The sequence below is a fragment of the Oncorhynchus clarkii genome, chromosome 18, assembly GCF_045791955.1.
Source record: "Oncorhynchus clarkii lewisi isolate Uvic-CL-2024 chromosome 18, UVic_Ocla_1.0, whole genome shotgun sequence".
NCBI classification, from domain to species: Eukaryota; Metazoa; Chordata; class Actinopteri; order Salmoniformes; family Salmonidae; genus Oncorhynchus; species Oncorhynchus clarkii.
The window spans coordinates 12,638,227-12,664,101 of record NC_092164.1 but is presented as its reverse complement, the minus strand read 5'-3'; the positions used below and the strand labels follow the sequence as shown (position 1 = coordinate 12,664,101).

At 43.7% G+C, this 25,875-nt stretch overlaps 1 protein-coding gene across 1 annotated transcript in view; it reads right to left on the bottom strand.

Annotated features, from left to right (window-relative positions):
- LOC139373007 (filamin A-interacting protein 1-like) overlaps positions 1-25,875 on the bottom strand; it is a 90,660-nt gene that overhangs the window by 18,732 nt on the left and 46,053 nt on the right. Inside the window, exons 2-4 of the mRNA XM_071112955.1 lie at positions 22,951-23,283; positions 21,608-21,781; positions 20,990-21,168 (exon numbers count right to left, since the gene is read on the bottom strand). Coding sequence (XP_070969056.1) covers positions 20,990-21,168; positions 21,608-21,781; positions 22,951-23,271 — 674 coding nt within the window. The 5' untranslated portion in view covers positions 23,272-23,283. The remainder of the gene's footprint in view (positions 1-20,989; positions 21,169-21,607; positions 21,782-22,950; positions 23,284-25,875) is intronic.

Here is a 25,875-nt window from a genome sequence, read left to right as displayed (position 1 = left end):
CATTGCAGAATAATAGTGAAGACATCAAAACTATGAAATAACACACATGGAATCATGTAGTAATCAAAACACTGTTAAAGAAATGAAAATATATTTTATATTTGCGATTCTTCAAAGTAGCCACCCTTTGCCTTGAGCTTTGCACACTCTTGGCATTCTCTCAACCAGCTTCATGAGGTAGTCACCTGGAATGCATTTCAATTAACAGGTGTTCCTCGTTAAAAGTTAATTTGTGGAATTTCTTTCCTTCTTAATGCGTTTGAGCCAATCAGTTGTGTTGTCATAAGGTAGGGGTGGCATACAGAAGATGGTCCTATTTGGTAAAATACCAAGTCCATATTATGGTAAGAACAGCTCAAATAAGCAAAGAGAAACGACAGTCCATAATTACATTAAGACATGAATGTCAGTCAATGCTGAAAATTTCAAGAACTTTGAAAGTTTCTTCCAATGCAGTCAAAACAACTATAAAGCGCTATGATGAAACTGGCTCTCATGAGGACTGCCACAGGAAAGGAAGACCCAGAGTTAACTCTGCTGTAGAGGATAAGTTCATTAGAGTTACCAGCCTCAGAAATTACAGCCCAAATAAATGCTTCACAGAGTTCCAGTAGCAGACATCTCAACATCAACTGTTCAGAGGAGACTGCGTGAATCAGACCTTCATGGTCGAATTGCTGCAAAGAAACCACTACTAAAGGACACTACTAAGAGGAAGAGACTTGCTTGGGCCAAGAAACACAAGCAATGGACATTAGACTGGTGGAAATCTGTGCTTTGGTCTGATGAGTCCAAATGTGAGCTTTTTGATTCCAACTGCCGTGTCTTTGTGAGACGCAGAGTAGGTGAACGGATGATCCTGCATGTGTGGTTCCCACCGTGAAGCATGGAGGAAGAGGTGGGATGGTGCTTTGCTGGTGACACTGGAATTGATTTAGAATTCAAGGCACACTTAACCAGCATGGCTACCACAGCATTCTGCAGTGATACACCATCCCAACTGGTTTGCGCTTAGTGGGACTATCATTTGTTTTTCAACAGGACAATGACCCAACACACCTCCAGGCTGTGTAAAGGCTATTTGACCAAGAAGGACAGTGATGGAGTGCTGCATCAGATGACCTGGCCTCCACAATCACCCGACCTTAACCCAATTGAGTTGGACCGCAGAGTGAAGGAAAAGCAGCCAACAAGTGCTCAGCATATGTGGGAACTCCTTCAAGACCGTTGGAAAAGCATTCCATGTGAAGCTGGTTGAGAGAATGCCAAGAGTGTGCAAAGCTATCATCAAGGCAAACGGTGGAAGAATCTAAAATATTTAATTTGTTTAACACTTTTTTGGTTACTACATAATTCTATGTGTTATTTAATAGTTTTGATGTCTTCACTATTATAGTAAAAATATTGTAAAAAATGTTTGTAAAAATAAAGAAAAACCCTTGAATGAGTAGGCGTGTCCAAACTTTTGAATAGTACGGTAAGTGTAATGGTCGTCGGTGGAAGAAGGTGAGGACCAAAGCGCAGCGTGGTAAGTGTTCATATATTTTAATTAAGTAATAGAACACTGAACAAAACAATAAACGACCAACGAACAGTCCCGTAAGGTGAATGACAAAAAACACTAAACAGGAAAATAATCACCCACAACTCAAAAGTGAAACCATGCCTAAGTATGGTTCTCAATCGGGTACAACGATTAACAGTTGGCTCTGATTGAGAACCATACCAGGCCATACACAGAAATCCCAAATCATAGAAAAAGGAACATAGACAACCCACCCAACTCACGCCCTGACCATACTAAACAAAGACATAACAAAAGAACTAAGGTTAGAACGTGAGAGTACCCCCCCCCCCCCCCCCCCCAAAGGTGCGGACTCCGGCCGCAAAACCTGAACCTATAGGGTGAGGGACTGGGTGGGTGTCTGTCCGCGGTGACGTGGACCCCACTCCACCATAGTCTTTTTCCGCCTCTTTAACCGCCTCCATGGCCCCTTTAGAGCGGCGAACCTCGCCGCCGACCTCGGACTGGGGACCCTAGCAATGGGTCCCGAATGGACGGGAGATTCCGGCAGCACCGGACAGGCGGGAGACTCCGACAGTTCCGGAGTGAAGGGTGATTCCGGCAGCTGACTGACCGGCGGCTCTGACAGCTCCTGACTGGCGGGCGGCTCTGGCAGCTCCTGACTGGCGGGCGGCTCTGGCAGCTCCTGACTGGCGGGCGGCTCTGGCAGCTCAGGACAGACGGGAGACTCTGGCAGCTCAGGACAGACGGGAGACTCTGGCAGCTCAGGACAGACGGGAGACTCTGGCAGCTCAGGACAGACGGGAGACTCTGGCAGCTCAGGACAGACGGGAGACTCTGGCAGCTCAGGACAGACGGGAGACTCTGGCAGCTCAGGACAGACGGGAGACTCTGGCAGCTCAGGACAGACGGGAGACTCTGGCAGCACTGGACAGGCAGGAGCACCTGTAGGGAGGATACGGAGAGACAGCCTGGTGCGGGGGACTGTCACCGGAGGGCTGGTGCGTGGAGGTGGCACCGGATAGACCGGACCGTGGAGGCGCACTGGAGGTCTCGAGCACCGAGCCTGCCCAACCCTACCTGGCTGGATGCTCCCTGTAGCCAGGCCAGTGCGGCGAGGTGGAATACCCCGCACTGGGCTGTGCTGACGAACCGGGGACACCATGCGTAGGGCTGGTGCCATGTACCCCGGCCCGAGGAGACGCACTAGAGACCAGATGCGCTGAGCCGGCTTCATGGCACCTGGCTGATGCCCACTCTAGCCCGGCCGATACGAGGCACTGCTATTTACCGCACCGGGCTATGCCTGCGCACCGGGGACACCGTGCGCCTCACGGCATAACACGGTGCCTGCCCTGTCCCCCTCTCTCCACGGTAAGCACGGGGAGTTGGCTCAGGTCTCCTACCTGACTTAGCCACACTCCCAGTGTGCCCCCCCCGATAAATTTTTCGGGCTGCCTCTCGGGCTTCCAACCGCGCTGCCGTGCTGCCTCCTCATACCACCGCCTCTCGGCTTTCGCTGCCTCGAGCTCTGCCTTGGGGCGGCGATACTCTCTCGGCTATACCCAGGGTCCCTTGCCATCCAGGATCTCCTCACATGTCCAGGAGTCTGGAGATCGCTGCTGCTGGCCGTTATCACGCTGCTTGGTCCTTTGGTGGTGGGTGATTCTGTAAAGGTCGTCGGTGGAAGAAGGTGATGACCAAAGCGCAGCGTGGTAAGTGTTCATATCTTTTAATTAAGTAATAGAACACTGAACAAAACAATAAACGACCAACGAACAGTCCCGTAAGATGAATGACATAAAACACTAAACAGGACAATAATCACCCACAACTCAAAAGTGAAACCAGGCTACCTAAGTATGGTTCTCAATCAGGGACAACGATTGACAGCTGCCTCTGATTGAAAACCATACCAGGCCAAACACAGAAATCCCAAATCATAGAAAAAAGAACATAGACAACCCACCCAACTCACGCCCTGACCATACTAAAACAAAGACATAACAAAATAACTAAGGTCAGAACGTGACAGTACTCAATACATGTTAGAATCATCTTTGGCAGCAATTACAGCCATGAGTCTTTCTGGGTAAGTCTAAGAGTTTTGCACACCTGGATTGCACAATATTTACACTATTATTTTTTTAATTCTTCAAGCTCTGTCAAGTTGGTTGTTGATCATTGTTAGACAGCCAATTGTAAGTCTTGCCATAGATTTTCAAGTTGATTTAACTCAAAACTAGGCCACTCAGGAACATTCAATGTCGTCTGCATAAGCAATTACAGTGTATATTTGGCCATTTGTTTTAGGTTATTGTCCTGCTTAAAAGGTACATTTCTCTGTCAGTGTCTGATGGAAAGCAGACTAAACCAGGTTTTCCTCTAGGATTTTGCCTTTGCTTAGCTCCATTCTGTTTCTTTTTATCCTAAAAAAAAACGCCTTAGTCCTTGCCGATGTCAAGCATACCCATAACATGATGCAGCCACCAACATGCTTGAAAATATGAAGAGTGGTACTCAGTGATGTGTTGTGCTGGATTTGCCCCAAACATAAGGCTTTGTATTCAGGACATAAAGTAAATTTCTTTGCCAAAATGTTTGCAGTTTTACTTTAGTGCCTTCTTATTTTGTACAGGCTTCCTTCTTTTCACTCTGTCATTTAGGTTAGTATTGTGGAGTAACTACAATGTTGTTGATCCATCCACAGTTTTCTCTAATCACAGCCATTAAACTGTAACTGTTTTAAAGTCAACATTGGCCTCATGGTAGAATCCCTGAGCGGTTTCCTACTTCTCCGTGAACTGAGGTAGGAAGGTCACATGTATATTTGTAGTGACTGAGTGCATTGATACACCATACAAAGTGTAATTAATAACTTCACCATTCCCAAAAGGGATAATCAATGTCTGTTTTTTTTACCCATCTACCAATAAGTGCCTTTATTCATGAAAACCTCCCTGGTCTTTGTGGTTGAATCTGTGTTTGAAATTCACTGCTTCACTGAGGGACCTTACAATTATCTGTATGTGTGGAGTACAGCGATGAAATAATCATTCAAAAATCATGTTAAACACTATTATAGCACACAGAGTGAGTCCATGCAACTTGTGTTCAAATCCCCGAGCTGACAAGGTACAAATCTGTCGTTCTGCCCCTGAACAGGCAGTTAACCCACTGTTCCTAGGCCGTCATTGAAAATAAGAATTTGTTCTTAACTGACTTGCTTAGTTGAATAAAGGTAAAATAAAAAAATAAAAAATGTGACTTGTTAAGAACATTTTTACCCCTGAACTTATTTAGGCTTGTCATAACAAAGGGGTTGAATACTTATTGACTCAAGACATTTCAGCTTTTCATGTTTAATTAATTAATCATGTTTAAAAAATGTGTATTGTGTGTATGCAAATTACCAAAAAACCTAAATGTAATCCACTTTAAATACAGGCTGTAACACAACAAAATGTTGAAAGAGTCAAGGAGTGTGTGTACTTTCCGAAGGCACTGTAGATCAGACTCTGGACCAGCACCTGCTACCATACACATGGTATAAAGGCTCTGATCATAAACGTATATGTTGTGTATCAACCTGCATTATTTAATAGTAGTCATGTATCACTCCAGAGACTTGTATTCCAGTCATCTTTCATACGCTCCAGATGGAAACTTCTATATGTCTGATATATGGAGATGACCTGCTCCTGAACCTCAATGTCTTTCCCTGGCTGTCCTATCCCCATGAATATGAACCCAGGACTGATATGCTAGGCCTAGCTACTGTAGGTAGAACGATAATTCAGTAAACCTCAAATATGCTGTTGCTAAGCGTTAAATCACTGGTTGCCTTTGTTATTTACGGTTTGGGAAAAGGTGCTAAGGAGGGGAAGCTGCTATTTAACTTGTACAGACACTCCCTTCCACCCCTACTGCTGTTCTAAGTGTCTAGTGTTCCTTCCAGCAAGGTCCCAGCTTGAAACAATACAGGGCTAGGATTAGTGCAATTAACATACCTGCACTTCAAAGTCGAAAAACACCGGAGCTGTGTTAGATTACAGCTAACATAAGCAACACTTGTTAAACGCAAGCGACCGGGGGCTGCAGCTGTAGCCTGGCACTAAAGTTGTTCTTAATATAGATATATCCGTCATTTCCCTCTGCACACATCATCTATAAACAGTGTTCAGTGATTATATACAGCGGAAATGGTTTCCTAATCCATGGTTTCATTATTTTGCGATGCAACGGTGGAAGAATCCACAGGCTATGTCCCCACTTAGGAAGTAAATATGCCCCCCGTGACACAACTTCATCGCGTAGCTATTTCAAAACAACCCTGGACCGTGGGGATACTTCTGTCTCTTCTCTGGAAACAATTCTATAATTAGATTTAAACATGACTTGTTCTACAGAAGAAGTAACCAGCATTAGAACAAGACTTTTACTTTAATCAGACACCCAAGAGAGAGCCAGGTCTCAAGAAAACAACCCTATTCTACTGTACATCTGTTATGACCCCGACAAGGTGGGGTCAGATTGTGGGCTGTTTCCCATGAATAGGCCTCTGATGGCACATTAAGGCACGTCAATGACAACCAAGGGATCGCTACAGCATCACTTCACATGCTTTATTACAGGACTTGTCCACTCCCTAATCCTCCCTAGACCCTGCCTTATCATTCAGCTGGCTAGTCAGGGTTTCCGTTACAGCAAGCCAACCAACTGCTAGCTGGAGCTCTGGGTTGAACCCACTGGCCTAGACAACAGATAAAGATGTGAGTCTGTGTGTTGACCAGGAATGTAAATGATGGTGATTGGGGCTTTAGCGACACTCACTGGAATTTACTTAGCAGAGACTCTTGACGGCAGATGACAGATTTCTTCTGTGGTGTGTGTGTATATATGTGTGTGTTTAGGTTGAGATTGTGGCTCATTGTGTCTGACTGAGAATGACATCATCCCCCGTCCTGGAGCTTCCATAAGGGATGAGAGGAAGGAGAGATGGGAGGATGGGAGGAGGAGTGATGGGAGGATAGGAGGGATAGGAGGATGGGAGGAGGGCTGTGGTTTGGGATCCTGGTTAGTTGGAGAGAGTTCACTCTATTGTCTAGTTGCTTCCTGTCCAGGCAGCTCAGCTCTCGTTGAGTGTCGGAAACACCCCCATCACCACGGCCATTATCTCTCCCTCATTGAATTCATCAAGCTTTCCTCAGCATGAGGCCTGTAGGCCTGATAAACAAGACATGGTGGACGTCACTACTACAGGCCCATGTCAGGGACTGGCTGACATAGACTTAGTGTTGACTTTAAATTAAATGAGAGCTTCCCTTGCACTCAACTCACACGGCCCATGTTGATGCCGTCATCGTCTGGGCCAAGACTGTTCTCACCTCAGCGACAAGACACAACAGATGGTTTGGATCTGTCTGAACCCTTGGGGTCTCTACAGTGGGACATCTTGGAGAGATGAGAGAGAGATTGTAGAGTGGCCAAACTAGCCCAGCCCAGCCTAGGCCATCTGGCCCCTCCCAAGTGTGAAGGAAGACGTATGGAGGAAGACATATAGAGGAAGACTTTCAGGTTTGATTTAAAGGTCTGCCATTGAGCCTAGAGCAGAGTTACCGTAGTCAAGTTAATGCACGTTGTCTACAAACAGTTATACCCACAATTTCAAATAGGATATTCAAGTTTGGACACTTCTACGGTGCGGCGGTGCCAAACGGAACCGAGCCAAAACTTTACCGGCAGTCACAGAGCCTAAAAGCTACATCAGATTTGGTCTTTGTTATTTTGGGTAATCATAAAACTGCCAGTAATACATGGGAGCTTGAAACGTGAGATCATTATGTTCTTTGTTTTAACAATGAGTGTGCTTTAAAATATGAGGTCATACTATACTTATATTAAATTAGAGATCCAGGCACAGTGTTTATGCACAGGGTTTTATTATCATGTGCTTGCTTGTCCACATCGTTCCTACCTTCTCTCTAGCTACATACTGAACGTTTATGAGTATTGGAAAAAAACCTTCCCTGCTGTCATCCTGAGGATATAGAACAGGGAGGAGCAGGTGGAGGAGGAATGATGTGTAATGTCCTCAGTCTAACCCTACACTTGTAAATATGATGATAATGTCTTGGTATGTGTGGTGCTAACTTGTTGCCATGGTTAAAACTACATCTGGATCCCAAGTTGCAGAAGTACTGTAGTATCTATGGTACATGGTAACAACAAACGTTACAATAGTGTTCTCTACGTTTCAGTTTACGGGCCTACATTTTGTGTCGATTGGAAGCATTTTCTTATGACTTGAGGGAGGCTGAAATATTGAATACAAGAAACACAAAAAAGTAACCAAAGACTGTAAACCCCTTGATATAACACCACTTCAACCAGCAGCATCCCTGATAGAGACTAACAGTGTCAGAACCTGACTTGTGTTCAGCCTCCTCACTCTGACATTGATCCTCTCCAGTTCACTCTCTCACTAAGCCAACTCTATGGCCTCTTCAACTCACTAGACTCCCGCATTAACTTCTTTTGAGCCCCCCCCCCCCCCCTAAAAGGCACCTCTTTTATTACCAGAGGATTACCTGGGGGGTGACCCCCACACATTTATCTCCAGATATTGGCTCCCTTTGCTCTTGCTGCTTGATACAGTCTGCCAATATGTTTTTCTGTGGAGGGAGAGAAAAGTAAAGTAAGGGGGGAGTTAATGGTACTGTAGATATCTGATCCTGTTCACTTCCCCCTGGCCTCATGTGCCGTTGCTGTATCCTTTAATGTTACACAAATTGCCCTCTCAGGTTTCTCTAAACCTGTGGTAAACTGTACCCCTCCGAAACGCTCATAACATCAAGAGAATAATATGAGATCTGCATCAAACACCGACATAATACGATAATCACACACAGTATGTTGCTTATTCGTTCATGTAGAAAGATAGAATGGCTGAGGGTAGAACAGGTACTTGATTATTCACTTGAAATGGTTGCTCAAAAGCAGTTGTGCCAAGGACGAATTTGCTAACCACCATTTTGTAATTAGATTATGTTTCTGGGGGGGATGTTGTTTTTCTATAGTGCTGCAGTTGATGGAAGTAGTCTTTCGAGTTGTGTGGCCTTTAAAACTACTATAATTAGCCGCTCCAGCCATTGGGCCTGCTGTATACTTGTTCAAATTGACTGAGAACTGGTCAAGTCTCTGGATTCCTGTCGTAAAAAGCCTGGATTTTGTTTTATGTTGAGCCATGGGTATTCACACGATTTGAATTACGTTTCTGTAATGTTCTCCAAGAAGCTTGGTGGGCTTGTAAAATGTTAACGTGTTTTAATTTAGTGCTTTTACACCTTGTCCACGTGGCTTTTGGCTTTTTTTTTTCTTCAGTTTTTGCTACATAGAGGAGTTTTGCCATTTTGAATATGGACGGATTTCACAATCGTCTTCATTCCTATGACCTTTAGAATAAATGGAAAAGGTCTTCATCAGTCTTCACAGACACCTGCATTGGGCCAGGCCAGGAGAAGAGGAGGGAGACATTTCAGACACTACAGAGTTTCTTATTTCCCTGGTTGAAACATCTCATCAAAGCCTCCAAGGTGCATTGTGACAGGGTGGTCCCTGTGACAGCTCTTCATTGTTTCCTGCCAAACACCAAGTCTAGTTTTACAGTTTGGTTTCTATATCATGACTTGACATCCGACCACCTTCAGTCTCGATAAGTTCTCCCAAGGCTTCAGGATATGGCCTTGAATTAATCTCTCCCATTTTAACCACAAACTATTAATCTGTCTTATTGTAACCACAAACTATTCATCTGTCCCATTGTAACCACAAACTATTCATCTGTCCCATTGTAACCACAAACTATTCATCTGTCCCATTGTAACCACAAACTATTCATCTGTCCCATTGTAACCACAAACTATTAATCTGTCCCATTGTAACCACAAACTATTAATCTGTCCCATTGTAACCACAAACTATTCATCTGTCCCATTGTAACCACAAACTATTCATCTGTCCCATTGTAACCACAAACTATTCATCTGTCCCATTGTAACCACAAACTATTCATCTGTCCCATTGTAACCACAAACTATTCATCTGTCCCATTTTAACCACAAACTATTCATCTGTCCCATTGTAACCACAAACTATTCATCTGTCCCATTGTAACCATAAACTATTCATCTGTCCCATTGTAACCACAAACGATTCATCTGTCCCATTGTAACCACAAACTATTCATCTGTCCCATTGTAACCACAAACTATTAATCTGTCCCATTGTAACCACAAACTATTTATCTGTCCCATTGTAACCACAAACTAATCATCTGTCCCATTGTAACCACAAACTATTCATCTGTCCCATTGTAACCATAAACTATTCATCTGTCCCATTGTAACCACAAACGATTCATCTGTCCCATTGTAACCACAAACGATTCATCTGTCCCATTGTAACCACAAACGATTCATCTGTCCCATTGTAACCACAAACTATTCATCTGTCCCATTGTAACCACAAACTATTCATCTGTCCCATTGTAACCACAAACTATTTATCTGTCCCATTGTAACCACAAACTATTCATCTGTCCCATTGTAACCACAAACTATTTATCTGTCCCATTGTAACCACAAACTATTTATCTGTCCCATTGTAACCACAAACTATCCATCTGTCCCATTGTAACCACAAACTCAACCCCTTGTCTCAGTTTCAGACAGTCTATTCTTCTTGGACTTGCTACATTTCAAAGTCGACACTTGTAAATTCCCTGTGTTAGTGAGGGTGGGTGGGGACATGTTAGATAACAGTTATTAGCAGACTGACCTAGCTTGCCTCTAACAAAGGGCTGCATTCACACCAAACAAGTAAACAAACTTGATGGCGGACCGTGTCGAGTCTGCGTCAGCAGCCGAATTCCCGTCAAGGAAAAGTAAATTGAACCTCCATCCCCATAAATGTTAGTAATGAACAGTTACCACCTCAAAATTAGCATTTTCCTAACTCTTTGCGCAAGTTACGAGGTCGACTTTAGATTTTACACAAAGTTAATAAAACTGCGTTTACACACAGTGTGTACACCACATTACCTTCCATGTTGATGGGAGAGCCCCATGAATAATAGCAGATACAAATCGAACTCTGACTCATTGAGGACGTAACACAACATGGTCTTGGAACGTTGCTCCTGGTATATGGTGAACGTTGCTCCTGGTATATGGTGAACGTTGCTCCTGGTATATGGTGAACGTTGCTCCTGGTATATGGTGAACGTTGCTCCTGGTATATGGTGAACGTTGCTCCTGGTATATGGTGAACGTTGCTCCTGGTATATGGTGAACGTTGCTCCTGGTATATGGTGAACGTTGCTCCTGGTATATGGTGAACGTTGCTCCTGGTATATGGTGAATGCTCACGTTTACATCTGTGGAATAGAAGTATGTCCAATGATCTGAAGTAAAACAAATCAAATCATATTTTATTTGTCACACGCGCCGAATACAACAGTGAAATGCTTACTTAAAAGCCCTTTCCTCTATTTTCTTAAAACTGCATTGTTGGTTAAGAAAATGTTTACTAAAAAAACTAAAGTAAAAAAATGAAATAAAAGTAACACAATTAAATAACAATGATGATATACAGGGTCAATGTGCGGGTGTACAGGTTAGTCCAGGTAATTTGTACATGTAGGTAGGGGTATGGCTTAGAATTCATTGGTGTTTGTAACAATACAGAGTTGTATTTTTTTTTTTTTTTTGTATTTAACTAGGCAAGTTCGTTAAGAACAAATTCTTATTTACAATGATGGCCTACACCGGCCAAACCCGGACGACACTAGGCCAATTGTGCGCGGCCCTATGGGACTCCCAATCACCGTCGGTTGTGTTACAGCCTGGAATCGAACTAGAGTGTCTGTAGTGACGCCTCAAGCAGTGCCTTAGACCGCTGTGCCAATCAAAATTAAGCAACACACAGCACTTGATATAAACCATTAGACCTTACATCAGGGGCAAGTCATGTCACAAGCCCCTTAACTCTGGTTGTTCTGAGAGATCCAGCCCCCTGGCTTGTACAAAACATGTTCGTGTCTCTTTTGGCATGTGTTGTTACTGACTGCTGAATGTCATTTGACATCATAGAACACAGAATGACACAAGATTGCAAATATAATTCCTCCGAAATGATTTGCATGAAATGCCACTGTGATTACGGTCAGATGCCATCAAAACACAAAGAATGTTTGTTTGCCACATCCCAGTTTGAATGAAACGTTTTCACAATTCAGCCAGACAGAGAGAGAGCCGTCCGGCCCGGAGAATGGAGAATGCATTCACCTCGACAAGAGATTTCAACTGGCAGCTCTGGGCTCCTTTCCCCCCATAATTCACTCACTATCTTGACACCATGTTGGCGGGAGAGCATGAGCAGCTCCAGCACATTGTACAGACAGACACAGCTGCTGCTGCCAGCCTCAGAGACGTCATGTTCAAGTCTACGTCCAAAAGGGCACCCTTTTCCCGTTATAGTGCAGTATACTTGGGACCAGGGTCCATAGGGCTCTGGTCATAATTAGTGCACTATATAGGGAATGGGGTGCCATTTGGGACGCAACAACCTTCAAGCTGTCAGTCGCTTCCTTCCAGCCTGACAATATGAAAAGAACTTCCTTTACCCGTGTCGTGCCAGCCATAATTTAAGAGGTACTGTGTAGGCTATCCACTCAAGCAACTGCTACAGAGAGAGAGAAATCAGATCGCTGGTAAAAGTATCCTCAACATGTAATTCCTGGCATTTTTGCTCCTCTGTTGTAAATGAAGACTCGTCTTTACTCATCAGATTCAATGGAGGCAGAACATGGGGAAGACATTTCAGGCTTACTGGTGTGTTAACTGCTAGATTTCCTTCTCAAAGTTCCATTTACTTTTTGGAATACCTCTGGGGGAGTGGAATGAAACCCTAATAGCTGGACACACTTACGCAAGGGAGGAATCCATTTATACAAGGGACAGTGACACAAACCTGGCAAATCATAACTGGGCTTAAATTCCCTGAAAGTTGGAGAGTTTTATACAGTACATCAAAATGCAGGAGGATAGGAGTGGGAGGCATCGTTCATTATGCAAAGCACTGATGTGCTTAATCATCCAAAGTAATACACTCTCTCTCTTTCTCTGTCTCACAGGGGGAAAATAGGAGCTGAGAGTAGAGTATGTACTCTGTGGTCTGCCAGGCTAATCACTGCATTCTGTCAGAGATATGTAATCACACGACGCCATACAATGACGGCTCCCGGACCTAATAGGCCCACACATTTACAGAGGTAACGGAGAAACGTCTGACAGCTCCGCACACTGAGAAAAGCACTTACATGTCGTAAAAATGGCCTTTAATCATTATGTCCAAGGTTTTAGTTATAGTTCACCTCCTAGACACATTACTGGTTGAGGTTCAGCTAGGTACTGTACTGTGGTAAAAATATGACCATCATTATAGATCTTGTGTATTGAGTACAGTGCACTAAAACTGTCCATTAGTTGTGCAGTGGGTTTTTTAACAGGCTTTCTCATCACACTATGTAACCTGGTGGGATCTGCTTCAGTTCTATTAGAGGCAGACCATAGTGGATCACACGGATCAAAGCGTTGGTCGTGAATTAGCGTGAATTATTATGTGGATTATAATTAAATTGACATTTTTTGTAGGGGTTGATGCATTTTTCTTAAGGGAAAATCAAGTCTGAAATTTCAAAGTGCAAATTACAAACTTTAGAATCCTCTTTAAACGTCCCCTGGTTTAGGTTTTAGGTTTGATTTATTCACACCAAAGAAAAGAAGTGAAAGACAAAACAGTAGAGATAAAACAAAACGGGTAAAAACGGTGTGCAGGTGAGGTATGAAGCCCAAAAGGGCTTATATGAAAACCACACCATAACTTTAAGTACAGCAAAAAAAGTTTGCAACAGGGTGATCAAATGAACTGTAAAGACAGAAAAGAAGAGAGAGAAGTGGATTTCCCCTTAGGTTCCATATTTAGTTGAGTTTGTAGCTTCAGCCACCTCAAGAGGATACGTTTCTACCTGAATACACACTGTATCATGTGAACTGCCATAAAACATATATACAGGCATTTCAAGTTCACACAAGAAAGTATTCAGAGAGGAAGTCATAAAACAAACCACATTAACTACAATAATCGTCTAACAAGTCTGGTTAGTAGGTATGGTCTTTTCGTACGAAAAAAAGCAGTATTCTTGTGAATGAGAGTTTACAGAGGATGAATCGTAGGACACTGACACAACTCTCACACTTGCAGAAATTCTGAATGCACTGAATCACTTAAGCCAAAATTTCCTCAGTCCCTATTTCCCAGTAGTGGAAGGTCAAAGATGTACTGACACAACCGGAGCCGAGTTCCAGCCCGTTTTGTTTGGACAAAGCACATCGAGGGGAGTCTGTGTCATCTGTGTGTTTAGAAGGAGTTGGTGAATATGTCATAGCTGTGTGATGATTCTGGACCTCACCACAGTTCCTGTGGTTGGGCCTTAGAGCACACTACTACACACATTTCAAACAATGTCTCCCCTTCAGACATGGAAAACAAAGTCATTGAGAGTTTGCTTACTGCAAGCGTGTGTGTGTCTCTGCTCTTCTCCTTTCCAAGTCCATGACCTCTATGTTTGCAACTCTTTCCACATCAAAAAGCAGAGATGAACGATCATAACATTTTTTACATTCCAATTAAAGATGGTTTCATGTTTCTTTTATCTTATTCCTTGCTGGGGATAAACATTTTGCTGGCAAGTCACAACATTCTGTCATGTTTTCTCTATACCTTCAGCTCTACACTGAAATTACAAACAGGAATGTACTGCATGCGTAAGTGTAGCAAAGCATCCTGGGAGCCGTGGCAATACAGGTGTGCTATTCCTTAATTAAAGTCATGACCAACTGTTAAGAGTCTAGGCTGGATGCTCTTTAATCTAATTGGTCAGCAACATATGATTCATCACTCTGCTGCCTCTAGTAGTTAATGAGAGAGTAATAGCATCTAAAATAGATAGTCAAGATGTGACAGGGGATCCTGCTTGTGCCTGTACCAGTAACAGCTGGATGATGACTTCTTAAAACATAGTCCTGGACATTTGTAGTCGATCCTACCCTGAAGGTGTAGTCATACTGAGAGAGGTATGCTGTTCCTGCTCATACATTATAATGGAAGCAGATCAAAAAGCCCCAATGTTATATCTTCGAGAACTGAGAAGGACATGCGTCCCAAATGTACCCTATTCCCTATAGAGTGCGCTACTTTTGACCAGAGCCCATTATGGGGTCCTGGTCAAAAGTAGTACCCTACATAGGGAACAGGGTGCCATTTGGGATGCAGGTAATAATAAGCATCACAAGGAATGATGGAATGGCAGTGGAATGTTCCAGATGCACCTGAATGATGTAATCATGACAGGGTCAGTGGACCGGCACACTGAGCCCCTGTGTGTGAGATGGGACTGTAGAGATGTAGAGAGAGAACACCTATCCATCTTACTAGGCTGTCAAACCAATGACCAGAGCGATACTTTTTCATGAGAAACAGCATTTCTGTCTAAAGGTATAGTCACCCACTAACAAGAAAATAAAAACATCCAGATTTGCATATTAACATATTAGTCAACCAAATTAACCTTTCACTTTTCAAACCCAAAAGAGACAGAGTGAGCTGAAGTGCCTCGGTGCTGTACATTACACACGTGTTGAAGTCATGTTTCAGGCAACATCTGCTGACGGTTAGAGTGCTCAGTGCTACTCTGCTCTCACACCCCACTACTGCCACACACAAACACACTGTACACTGTAGTGAGGTCCTCAGGCCTGGACATGACTCGATAGCCAATTAATCAGAGGGGGCTGCTTGACCTCTATCAACCCCCCCAAACCCTCTCTCCCCCTTAACTCCCAGATTAACGTGCTATATGAGCTTTCCAGGACCAGGAAGGGTCACCCAACAGTTGGAGGCTCAGTGCCAAAATAAAGAGGGAGAAAGAGACAATGAGAAATGAAATGAGAAAGAGAGGAGGAAATGTAGGGAGAGAGAGCGAGAGAGAGAGGAGAGAGAAGAGAGAAGGGGAGCTCTGGTGTCTCGTCTGTTCTTAAATCCCTACACATAGCCCTCGTAGTATGTAATCACACTCGCTGCTTGCCAGCAGGGTCCAGAAAGGAAATGACAGCATCCAGCGAAAATGCATCATACAACAATGGATTAACGGGCATGAAATGAAAAACTGGTGCTGCGCAGTGCTCTTCAAACGGGTGAGCTATGGCCAAGCTTTAGTGCTGAGATCACAGAGGCTATTGTCGCTCTCTTCAGACCAGTGATATTTGGTTTGTCCATCTACATTCTGTGTGTTCTTGCTGTTTTGTGTTTCTGCCCCCTGTGATTATTTTTGGGAATGGCTGTCTTCAAAACAGAAGCTGCCACACGACGTATCAGGTCCTGAAATGGGACAACTACTACAGTTACAGTATCTATTGAAATTGTTTTTTGCTGTAGACATCCAAGACAGTCGAAGAGAATGTTTCCATTTTGAGCAAAAAGGTTTATGATGGTTTAAAGAAGCCTTTTTACCCCCTGGTTCATGTCCATGTTTGGTCCAAATGGTAAACACAAGACAAGAAAGCAACACACATGACAGTCTGTGTACGTGCTGGTGGGCTGTTGAATGCCAATACCAAGTGACTCTACTGTTTCTTTGTCCAGGTCCAACTTTATTTAGTGATTTTGTTTGGCTTGAATAAACACTGTTCGTCATACATGCTACTTATTAAGTATTAAATGACACAGTCTTAATGGAACAGAGCCCTTCAGTAATCTTAAGGGTTGCTTACTCTCTAGACATTTGATAGTTTGTAACAGCATAGGATAATATCATAATTACCCAGAATTCAGCCATGTAAAAAGAATCAATCTTCTGAGGATAGTCTAGACCAGGTATTCCCAAACGGGGGTTCCGCGCAATGCCCCCGGGTTTAGGCCAAATACAAATGTGTTTCACATTTTTATTAAATTAGAATTGAAAACTCTTCACATTTTCAAACAGTCCATTTGTATTTTCCAATGGGGCTATACATTTGATTGAGGTTTTTTTCTCACCTGAGTAACCTCGTTTCACTGCCACAAATAAAATTAAACCACCTCGTGTTCAGCGAAATAACAACACAATGTCAAATACAGGTAGCCTAGTCAAATAATTAATATCCAATCACATTAACCGTTAGTCTCTCGCGGGAATTCCACTAACGGTCCGTATTAAGCCAAACGTAGCTGCTGCTCATTCTGTTTGCTCGAAAATGGATAAATGGTTAAAAAAGTAAGGCCCACGTCCATAGAGACACATACCAGCTCTACTAGTAGTACTGCTACTACCAGCAGTACTACACCTGCACCTGTCGACGACACAAGTTGTTCTGCTTCCACGAGCACATCCAAAGCTAGCATCAGTAATTCTATATTTGTTGTTAGCCCAGCTAGCATGGACACTGACAGTTGTGAATCTGATGCAGCCGAAGAGCTACTGCCTCCTTACCCGGGAAAGCACCGAACAACAGACCGGGACGTTGGACTATCGAAGAGGCGCAAATATGATGAGAAGTACAATGATTTGGGTTTAACGTATATTGGGAGTAGTGCCTTTCCTCAGCCACAGTGTGTTATATGTGCAAAGGTACTATCTCACAACTTGATGAAACCTTAACGCGCCGACATTTAGAAACAAAACATGCCAATTTGAAAAATAAGCCGCAGGAGTTTTTTGAGCGAGAATTAAGACAACTTTCAAGTAGTAAGACATGTATAAAAGCAACAGATACCATTAATAAGAAGGGGCTAGAAAAGTCTTATATGGTGAGCTACCGAGTGGCTAGGACAGGCAAGCCCCATACTATTGTGGACGACTTAATTCTTCCTGCTGCCGCGGGTATGGCTGGGACAATGCTGGGGGAAAAGCCCCCAAAACTATATTGACAATGTCCTCATCAAACAACACTGTTTCACGACACATCAGTGACATGGCAGGAGATGTTTTGAAACAAGCCAGCATACAAGCCAGTGAATTCTATGCGTTAGAGCTGGATGAGTCAGCATACGTGGCGGGCCTGGCACAGCTCCTGGTATATGTCCGTTACGTTTATGGGGGGGCAACTAAGGAAGACACCCTCTTCTACAAACCAGTAGAGGATATTTTTAAAGTACTGGACAGCTTTGTGACATCAATTGGACTTTGGTGGTCAAGATGTGTTGGTATCTGTAATGATGACTCAAAGCCATGACAGGAAGACATAGTGGCGTGGTAATGCGCGTGCAAGCAGTTGCTCCTGACACCACTTGGGTACACTGCAGCATCCACCGAGAGGCTCTTGCTGCCAAAGGAATGCCTGACAGCTTGAAAGACGTTTTGGACCCAGTGAAAATGGTTAACTTTGTTAAAGCAAAGCCCCTGAACTCTAGTGTATTTTCTGCACTATGCAATGATATGGGCAGTGACCATGTAATGCTTTTACAACATACAGAAGTGAGCTGGTTATCAAGGAGCAAAGTATTGACGCATTTTTTTACATTGAGAGACGAGCTTAAAGTTTTCTTTACTGACCATAATTTTCACTTGTCTGACCGCTTGCATGATGATGAGTTTCTCACACGACTGGCCTATCTGGGGGATGTTATTTCTCGCCTGAATGATCTGAATCTAGGATTACAGGGACTCTCCAAAACGATATTCAATGTGCGAGACAAAATTGAGGCTATGATTAAGAAGTTGGAGCTCTTCTCTGTCTGCATTAACAAGGACAACACACAGGTCTTTCCATCATTGTATGATTTCTTGTGTGCAAATGAACTCAAGCTTACGGACAATGTCAAATGTGATATAGCGAAGCACCTGAGTGTGTTGGGTGAGCAATTACGCAGGTACTTTCCTGAAACGGACGACACAAACAACTGGATTCCTTATCCCTTTCATGCCCTGCCTCCAGTCCACTTACCAATATCTGAAAAAGAGAGCCTCGTCGAAATTTCACCAAGCGGTTATGTGAAAATTTAATTTAATCAGAAGCCACTGCCAGATTTCTGGATTGGCTGCGCTCAGAGTATCCTGCCTTTGAAAATTGCGCTGTGAAGACATTGCCCTTTGCGTACCTATGTGAGAGTGGATTCTCGGCCCTCACTAACATGAAAACGAAATACAGGGACATACTCTGTGTGGAAAATGATTCCCACGAGCCGGGTTGTGACAAAAACTCACACTCATTCTTATGTTTAATAAATGCATTGTATAGCGTGTGTGTGGCAGGTTTACAACGATGGCAAAAAAACTACATTTGAGAGTGCGCTGACCCTGGTGCTAGAGGGGGTACGCAGCTGGAGGTTGAATGTTTGAAGGGGTAAGGGACTATAAAATGTTTGGGAACCACTGGTCTAGACAAACAACCAGGGATTAGATGAGGTAAAACAACACCTCAGAGACACCCACCTTTACTCTACCCTTGTTCCCCAAGCACTTCACTTGTTGCTCTAGTTCTGCTCCAGCCGGTCTCTGAGCGAAGACAGATGACGAAGGCAGACGTAGAAGAAAACTTTCAGCTTTACTTTCTTTACAGTTTACTCACTCAAACCCAAATCTGGATGTCCTCTAGTCTACAAAGCTATGGCCAAACTTTAGTCATTACCATGGCGACCTGACATCTTGTTGAACATGCAGTATGATTAATGCGCTTTTCCTCCTAGGCCATTGTGTTCTTTCTCTCACGTATAAATCTTTCACCTTGTTCTCACAGAGTAATTAACGTGAACCCTGGACGGAGGGATATTTATCATGGCACTTCAACACTTCCTGACACACTCCTCCGAACCGTGACTGAGCCCAGTGCTGCAGGCCCAGGCCGCCAAGCCAAACACACCGACCAACCCAGAGAGGTTCTGATAATGCGGTCATCATAATTAGGGCACCTCACTCTGGACCGGGCTGATGGCCAAATCTCTCTCTCTCTCTGAAGTGATTTGGTGGACGTGTGAATGAATCTGGCTGAGGCAGCAGGGGCGGCTAGAGGGAGAGATGGATGGAGGGAGGAGGTCATACTATACCTGTATGGTACAGTCTAGTCCGTTTTACACAGATTTACAATGATAGATGTCTCTACAGGAAGGCATAGCCTCAGTCAGAAGGTGAACTCCCTGTTAGGGCTTGAAAGTTCTCTGTCAGGGTGGATACACTTAAGCCAGATAAAGACATTACTATTGACACAGAGAATCTGACAGAGTACGTGTTTGCAGAGAGAGAGAGAGAGAGAGAGAGAGAGAGAGAGAGAGAGAGAGAGAGAGAGAGAGAGAGAGAGAGAGAGAGAGAGAGAGAGAGAGAGAGAGAGAGAGAGAGAGAGAGAGAGATGTTGCTTATAACAAGGGCAAAGGCAGTTTAATTTTGGGCCAAGTCATCGAATTTGACTTCAACACACCCGATCTGAACACTATGGTCGAGTTTCTAAGTACCAAAATGAGTCTGGGTCATGTTTGAGTTACGACACAATTAATGTCTATAATAGGGGACCTCTGTACTCTGTCCGATGGTCTGTTAATGTGTATAAAGTGTAATGTAGTGTTTTTTTTGGACCTCCTTGGCATGCCCATTCATTTGCTGTAATATTATACATAGAGTATATTACAGTTCAATTATCACAGTTGCAGAACCCTGGATGAAAGCTAAACGTGTGTAAAACGGGGAACCTTCAAGAAAGTGTTTCTCTGTATGTAACTACAGTCTGCTATTCATAATGTCCTTCTAAATTCCAGGTAAATACCAGCCAACCGTAAAGAACACGTATTACTCTAATATCTAGCCTACACAAACATCAGTAGGAGTCTGTCTATAGCAGCTATTCAGGGTTGGGTTATTGTTCTTTGGAAGCCAATGAGTAAAGTTTCTTCTGGCAGTATGCATCACTGTGTCGTCTTACGACAACATGTCTCAACACAACCTGGGTTATAATACAGCCACGTCATTTATAAGGGGATTACCAATCAAAGGCAACCTGATACTGATGTATTGAATTATTTATCAAGCGTTTGGTTTTAAGCCCCTCCTTTCTATGTGAAAACAGTAAATACAAACCATCCATAGAGGTTTTGGCATGTAGGTGTTCATTTCAAGATCATTCATTCAACACCTTGAGGAGCCTTTCTGAGGAGCGTGCTCAGCTCTTGAGTGTGTGTGTGTGTGTGTGTGTGTGTGTGTGTGTGTGTGTGTGTGTGTGTGTGTGTGTGTGTGTGTGTGTGTGTGTGTGTGTGTGTGTGTGTGTGTGCGGGTGTGTGTGCGTGCATCCGTGTGTGTGTGTATATGTGCATACATGCGTGTTTGCCTGCCTTTGCGCATGTATGTTTGTTAAGTGTTGAGAAACAGAGCAACAAACAGACCTTTCTCGTTCCTGCTCCAGCAGGTTGGTGAACTCGTCACTCTTCCTCATGAAGTCTCCATGGTTCCTCTTCTCGTCGTCCAGCTTGTACAGGGCGCGCTTGTGGGACTGCTCAGTCAGCAGCAGCTGCTCCAGCATGCGACGGTGGGTCTCCCTCTGCTTCTCCACCAGCTTGTCCAGCTAGGAGAGACCAGAGCGTTTACTGACCACTCCAAATACACTTCCTGTCACCTCTATGTGAGGTGATATCGGATGTATTAATGTATTTTCAAATGTGATTGTCCAGTCATGAGACAAAAACACAAAGTTGATCTTTGAACCTACAAAGTAGCTACTTCATATACATTTTAGCAGACTCTTATCCACAGCGACTTACAGGAGCAATTAGGGTTATGTGCCTTGCGCAAGGGCACATCAACAGATTTTTCACCTAGTCGGCTTGGGGATTCGAACCAGCGACCTTTCTGTTACTGGCCCAATGCTCTTAACCGCTAGGCTACCTGCCGCCCATTTACTGTAGCTGAAGTCTCAACACTTCCAAGTCGTCTTATCAGGGTGCTACACTTCACTGACCCCAGACTTTACTGAGCTGTTGTATTGAATGTTGAGACTGTGCTACCTCAGCCATGGGCCTCTCGTAGATGTCCTCCTGGAAGGTCTCAGCCTTGCTCTGGACGGTGTCTCTCTGCAGGGCCTGAAGGACCTTCTGTGGGGTAACGAACCCATACTGGGCCTCCAAGAGGGACAAGTCAATCTTCTCAGCCTTCAACACCGTGATCACCTCGTCTCTGGCCTGTGGTAGGGGGGAGAGAGAGAGGGAGAGAGAAGAGGACACAGTTCTATGAGCATGACAGCTCCACTACCCATGGTTTAGTATTACCAAAAACTAGACTACCCATGGTTTAGTATTACAGAGAAACCTGTCCTATATCTAGACTGCCCATGGTTTAGTATTACAAAGAAGCCTGTCCTATGGCTAGACTACCCATGGTTTAGTATTACAAAGAAGCCTGTCCTATATCTAGACTGCCCATGCTTTAGTATGACTGTACCAAGAAGCCTGTCCTATATCTAGACTGCCCATGGTTTAGTATTACCAAGAAGCCTGTCCTATAGCTAGACTATCCATGGTTTAGTATTACCAAGAAGCCTGTCCTATAGCTAGACTACCCATGGTTTAGTATTACCAAGAAGCCTGTCCTATAGCTAGACTACCCATGGTTTAGTATTACCAAGAAGCCTGTCCTATATCTAGACTACCCATGCTTTAGTATTACCAAGAAGACTGTCCTATAGCTAGACTACCCATGGTTTATTATTACCAATAAGTCTGTCCTATAGCTAGACTACCCATGGTTTAGTATGACTGTACCAAGAAGACTGTCCTATAGCTAGACTACCCATGGTTTAGTATTACCAATAAGCCTGTCCTATAGCTAGACTACCCATGGTTTAGTATTACCAATAAGCCTGTCCTATAGCTAGACTACCCATGGTTTAGTATGACTGTACCAAGAAGACTGTCCTATAGCTAGACTACCCATGGTTTAGTATTACCAATAAGCCTGTCCTATAGCTAGACTACCCATGGTTTAGTATTACCAATAAGCCTGTCCTAAAGCTAGACTACCCATGGTTTAGTATTACCAAGAAGCCTGCCCTATAGCTAGACTACCCATGGTTTAGTATTACCAATACGCCTGTCCTATAGCTAGACTACCCATGGTTTAGTAATACCAATACGCCTGTCCTATAGCTAGACTACCCATGGTTTAGTATTACCAAGAAGACTGTCCTATAGCTAGACTACCCATGGTTTATTATTACAAAGAAGCCAAGTGATCTGCCTCTCCTCACCAGATAACCCAGAACCAGCCAAACCCTTGCCAAGTCTCATAGTCTCTCCTCACCAAACAACCCAAAACCATCCAAACCCTGGCCAGTCCCACAGTCTCTCCTCACCTGCAGTTCTCCTTCTAGCATGGAGAGAAGGAACAGAAGGTCATCTCGGGAGAGGTCCCTGGTCTTCCCGCCTGCTGCCTTCTCCCTCCGACTGTTACTGCTGGCACTGCCACTCCCACTGCTGCCGCTGCCCTCCTTTTCCTTCCTCTGGACAGTGCCTGTGTTTGTGCCTGTGTCATCGGGGGGCTCCCTGTGCCTGGCCCGTCCTGCACCCCTGCCCTGGGGCTCCTCACGTTCTGTGGCCCGCCGCTGCGATCGTGCCTGGTGCTGAGCCAGCTTGGCCTTTGCTGTGTCCTCTAGGCTGTTGCTACGGGAACGCATGTTTTTTTTTACCTGCAGGGGGAGCAGGAAGGAACATAGTGGAAGGAGATTGATAGGTGGGTTGGGGTGGGGTTGGGTGTAGCCGTGGGGTAAAGGGTTGGTGGGTTGAAGGGAGTGATCTGTTCTATTCAGCCCCGAAGCTCAGTCGTCCAGGCTCTGTGTCATTGTATAAGACTGTGGTTTGGTTAAATCACTGACTCATGACAATGATGAAGCCATGAATGGTCTGACAGTCTTAAGCTCCATTCACAGTGTCATTTATCGTATTCTGCGTTATATAGTACCGGGAAAGGTAGACGTGCACCTTGATGAAAAAGTGATTGTGAATACAAATCCTTAATAGGCATAGGCCAATCTCTGTTCTGTGTGTTTGATCTGAGGATGAAAAGAAAAACGCCTTGAATCATTCATTACATCACCAGTTGTATTAGTGGCCTGGCTGACAGTTTATGAGTAAGAGGGATAGCTGTTTGACTGCATATGTACACATGCAAGGCACGGAATGATTCGGGGATGATGTCATCGCCGCAAGCAGCAGTCTGCTTGAACAGATCTAAACTCAGAGATCTGGGCTCCAGGCGAGAGCACAGAGCAGCCATATCCGTTAGTGAGGGTTTGCTTACACCATCACAATGCACTCGTCCCAGGAGGATAGCGTGTAATTCCGTAAACCTTCATCAGGGTTCTGTTGATGAGTAAACTGTGCCACAGTAGACACTAAAGCAATCAGGCCCTGTTTGGCCCTAATGGATTGCAGCTATTACTCACAGTTAGTCTTGCAACATTTGAGCTGTTCAAGCAGACAAAGGGCACAGCTGGGATCCAGGTCGACAAGGAGTTGGTTACGCAACACCTCTAAAGAGTTCAACCCGGGTCACTGTCTTTGGCTGTCCCCATAGGAGAACCCTTTGAAGAACCCTTTTTGGTTCCATGAAGAACCTTTTCCACAGAGAGTTCTACATGGAACCAAAAAGGGTTCTCCTATGCGGACAGCCGAAGAACCCTTTTTTCTAAGTGTGTAGTGAGTGTATAATAATATCTAACAATCTCTTTGATTGACTGTCATGAGAGCTCAGATATGCCCCAGTGTTCTCTGCTGTGCTGTGGTGTGAGACTGAAATAGAGCTGACTGGAGTGGAGCGTCTGGCATGTCTCCATATCAACTCTGGCTGTTGTTCGCTCACCTCCCTGACAAAGCTGTGTGTTTTGAGAGTAAACATTGCCGAGGGCCAACGCTACTGGTCAGTGTTGGGTTTGACAGTCACACAGGCTGTCCTGTTCCATGACTGTAATGGTTGGACGTAGGAGTGCTGGGAAACCTATACTGTGAGAGAACTATACTTCTGTTTAGAACCTCTCACTGGGAGAATCTAGGGTTCCAATCCTAGGCTGGATCACTCCCTTTGGCACATCTATAATGGCTTTGTACACTACTTTCAGAGGAATGTTGGTAACACTTTACTTTTTTAGAGCCTACTTTCCAATTGGAAGCTCTCACCCATTTCACTCCCTCCAGATCATGTAATAGTCCAACAATAAAGTAAACAAAAATTAACAAGAATGTGCAAAGAGAGACCTTTGCTGGAAAGTACCAGTTATTCAAGCAAGCCAAATGAAAGCACGGTTTGAGATGATGATGTTTTTGGAATTATCTCTGAACTTCTCAGAAGAGCACAAAACAAAAACACCAGTTATGGAACTGCTGATGTAGTCTATGTATGAACATGGTTTTTACTGTTGTGATGTAGTCTATGTATGAACATGGTTTTTACTGTTGTGATGTAGTCTATGTATGAACATGGTTTTACTGTTGTGATGTAGTCTATGTATGAACTGTGAACATGGTTTTTACTGTTGTGATGTAGTCTATGTACGAACTGTGAACATGGTTTTACTGTTGTGATGTAGTCTATGTATGAACTGTGAACATGGTTTTATTGTTGTGATGTAGTCTATGTATGAACTGTGAACATGGTTTTACTGTTGTGATGTAGTCTATGTATGAACATGGTTTTACTGTTGTGATGTAGTCTATGTATGAACATGGTTTTACTGTTGCTGATGTAGTCTATGTATGAACTGTGAACATGGTTTTTACTGTTGTGATGTAGTCTATGTATGAACATGGTTTTACTGTTGTGATGTAGTCTATGTATGAACTGTGAACATGGTTTTTATTGTTGTGATGTAGTCTATGTATGAACTGTGAACATGGTTTTTACTGTTGTGATGTAGTCTATGTATGAACATGGTTTTACTGTTGTGATGTAGTCTATGTATGAACATGGTTTTACTGTTGTGATGTAGTCTATGTATGAACATGGTTTTTATTGTTGTGATGTAGTCTATGTATGAACTGTGAACATGGTTTTTACTGTTGTGATGTAGTCTATGTATGAACATGGTTTTACTGTTGTGATGTAGTCTATGTATGAACATGGTTTTACTGTTGTGATGTAGTCTATGTATGAACATGGTTTTTACTGTTGTGATGTAGTCTATGTATGAACTGTGAACATGTTTTTTACTGTTGTGATGTAGTCTATGTATGAACATGGTTTTACTGTTGTGATGTAGTCTATGTATGAACATGGTTTTTACTGT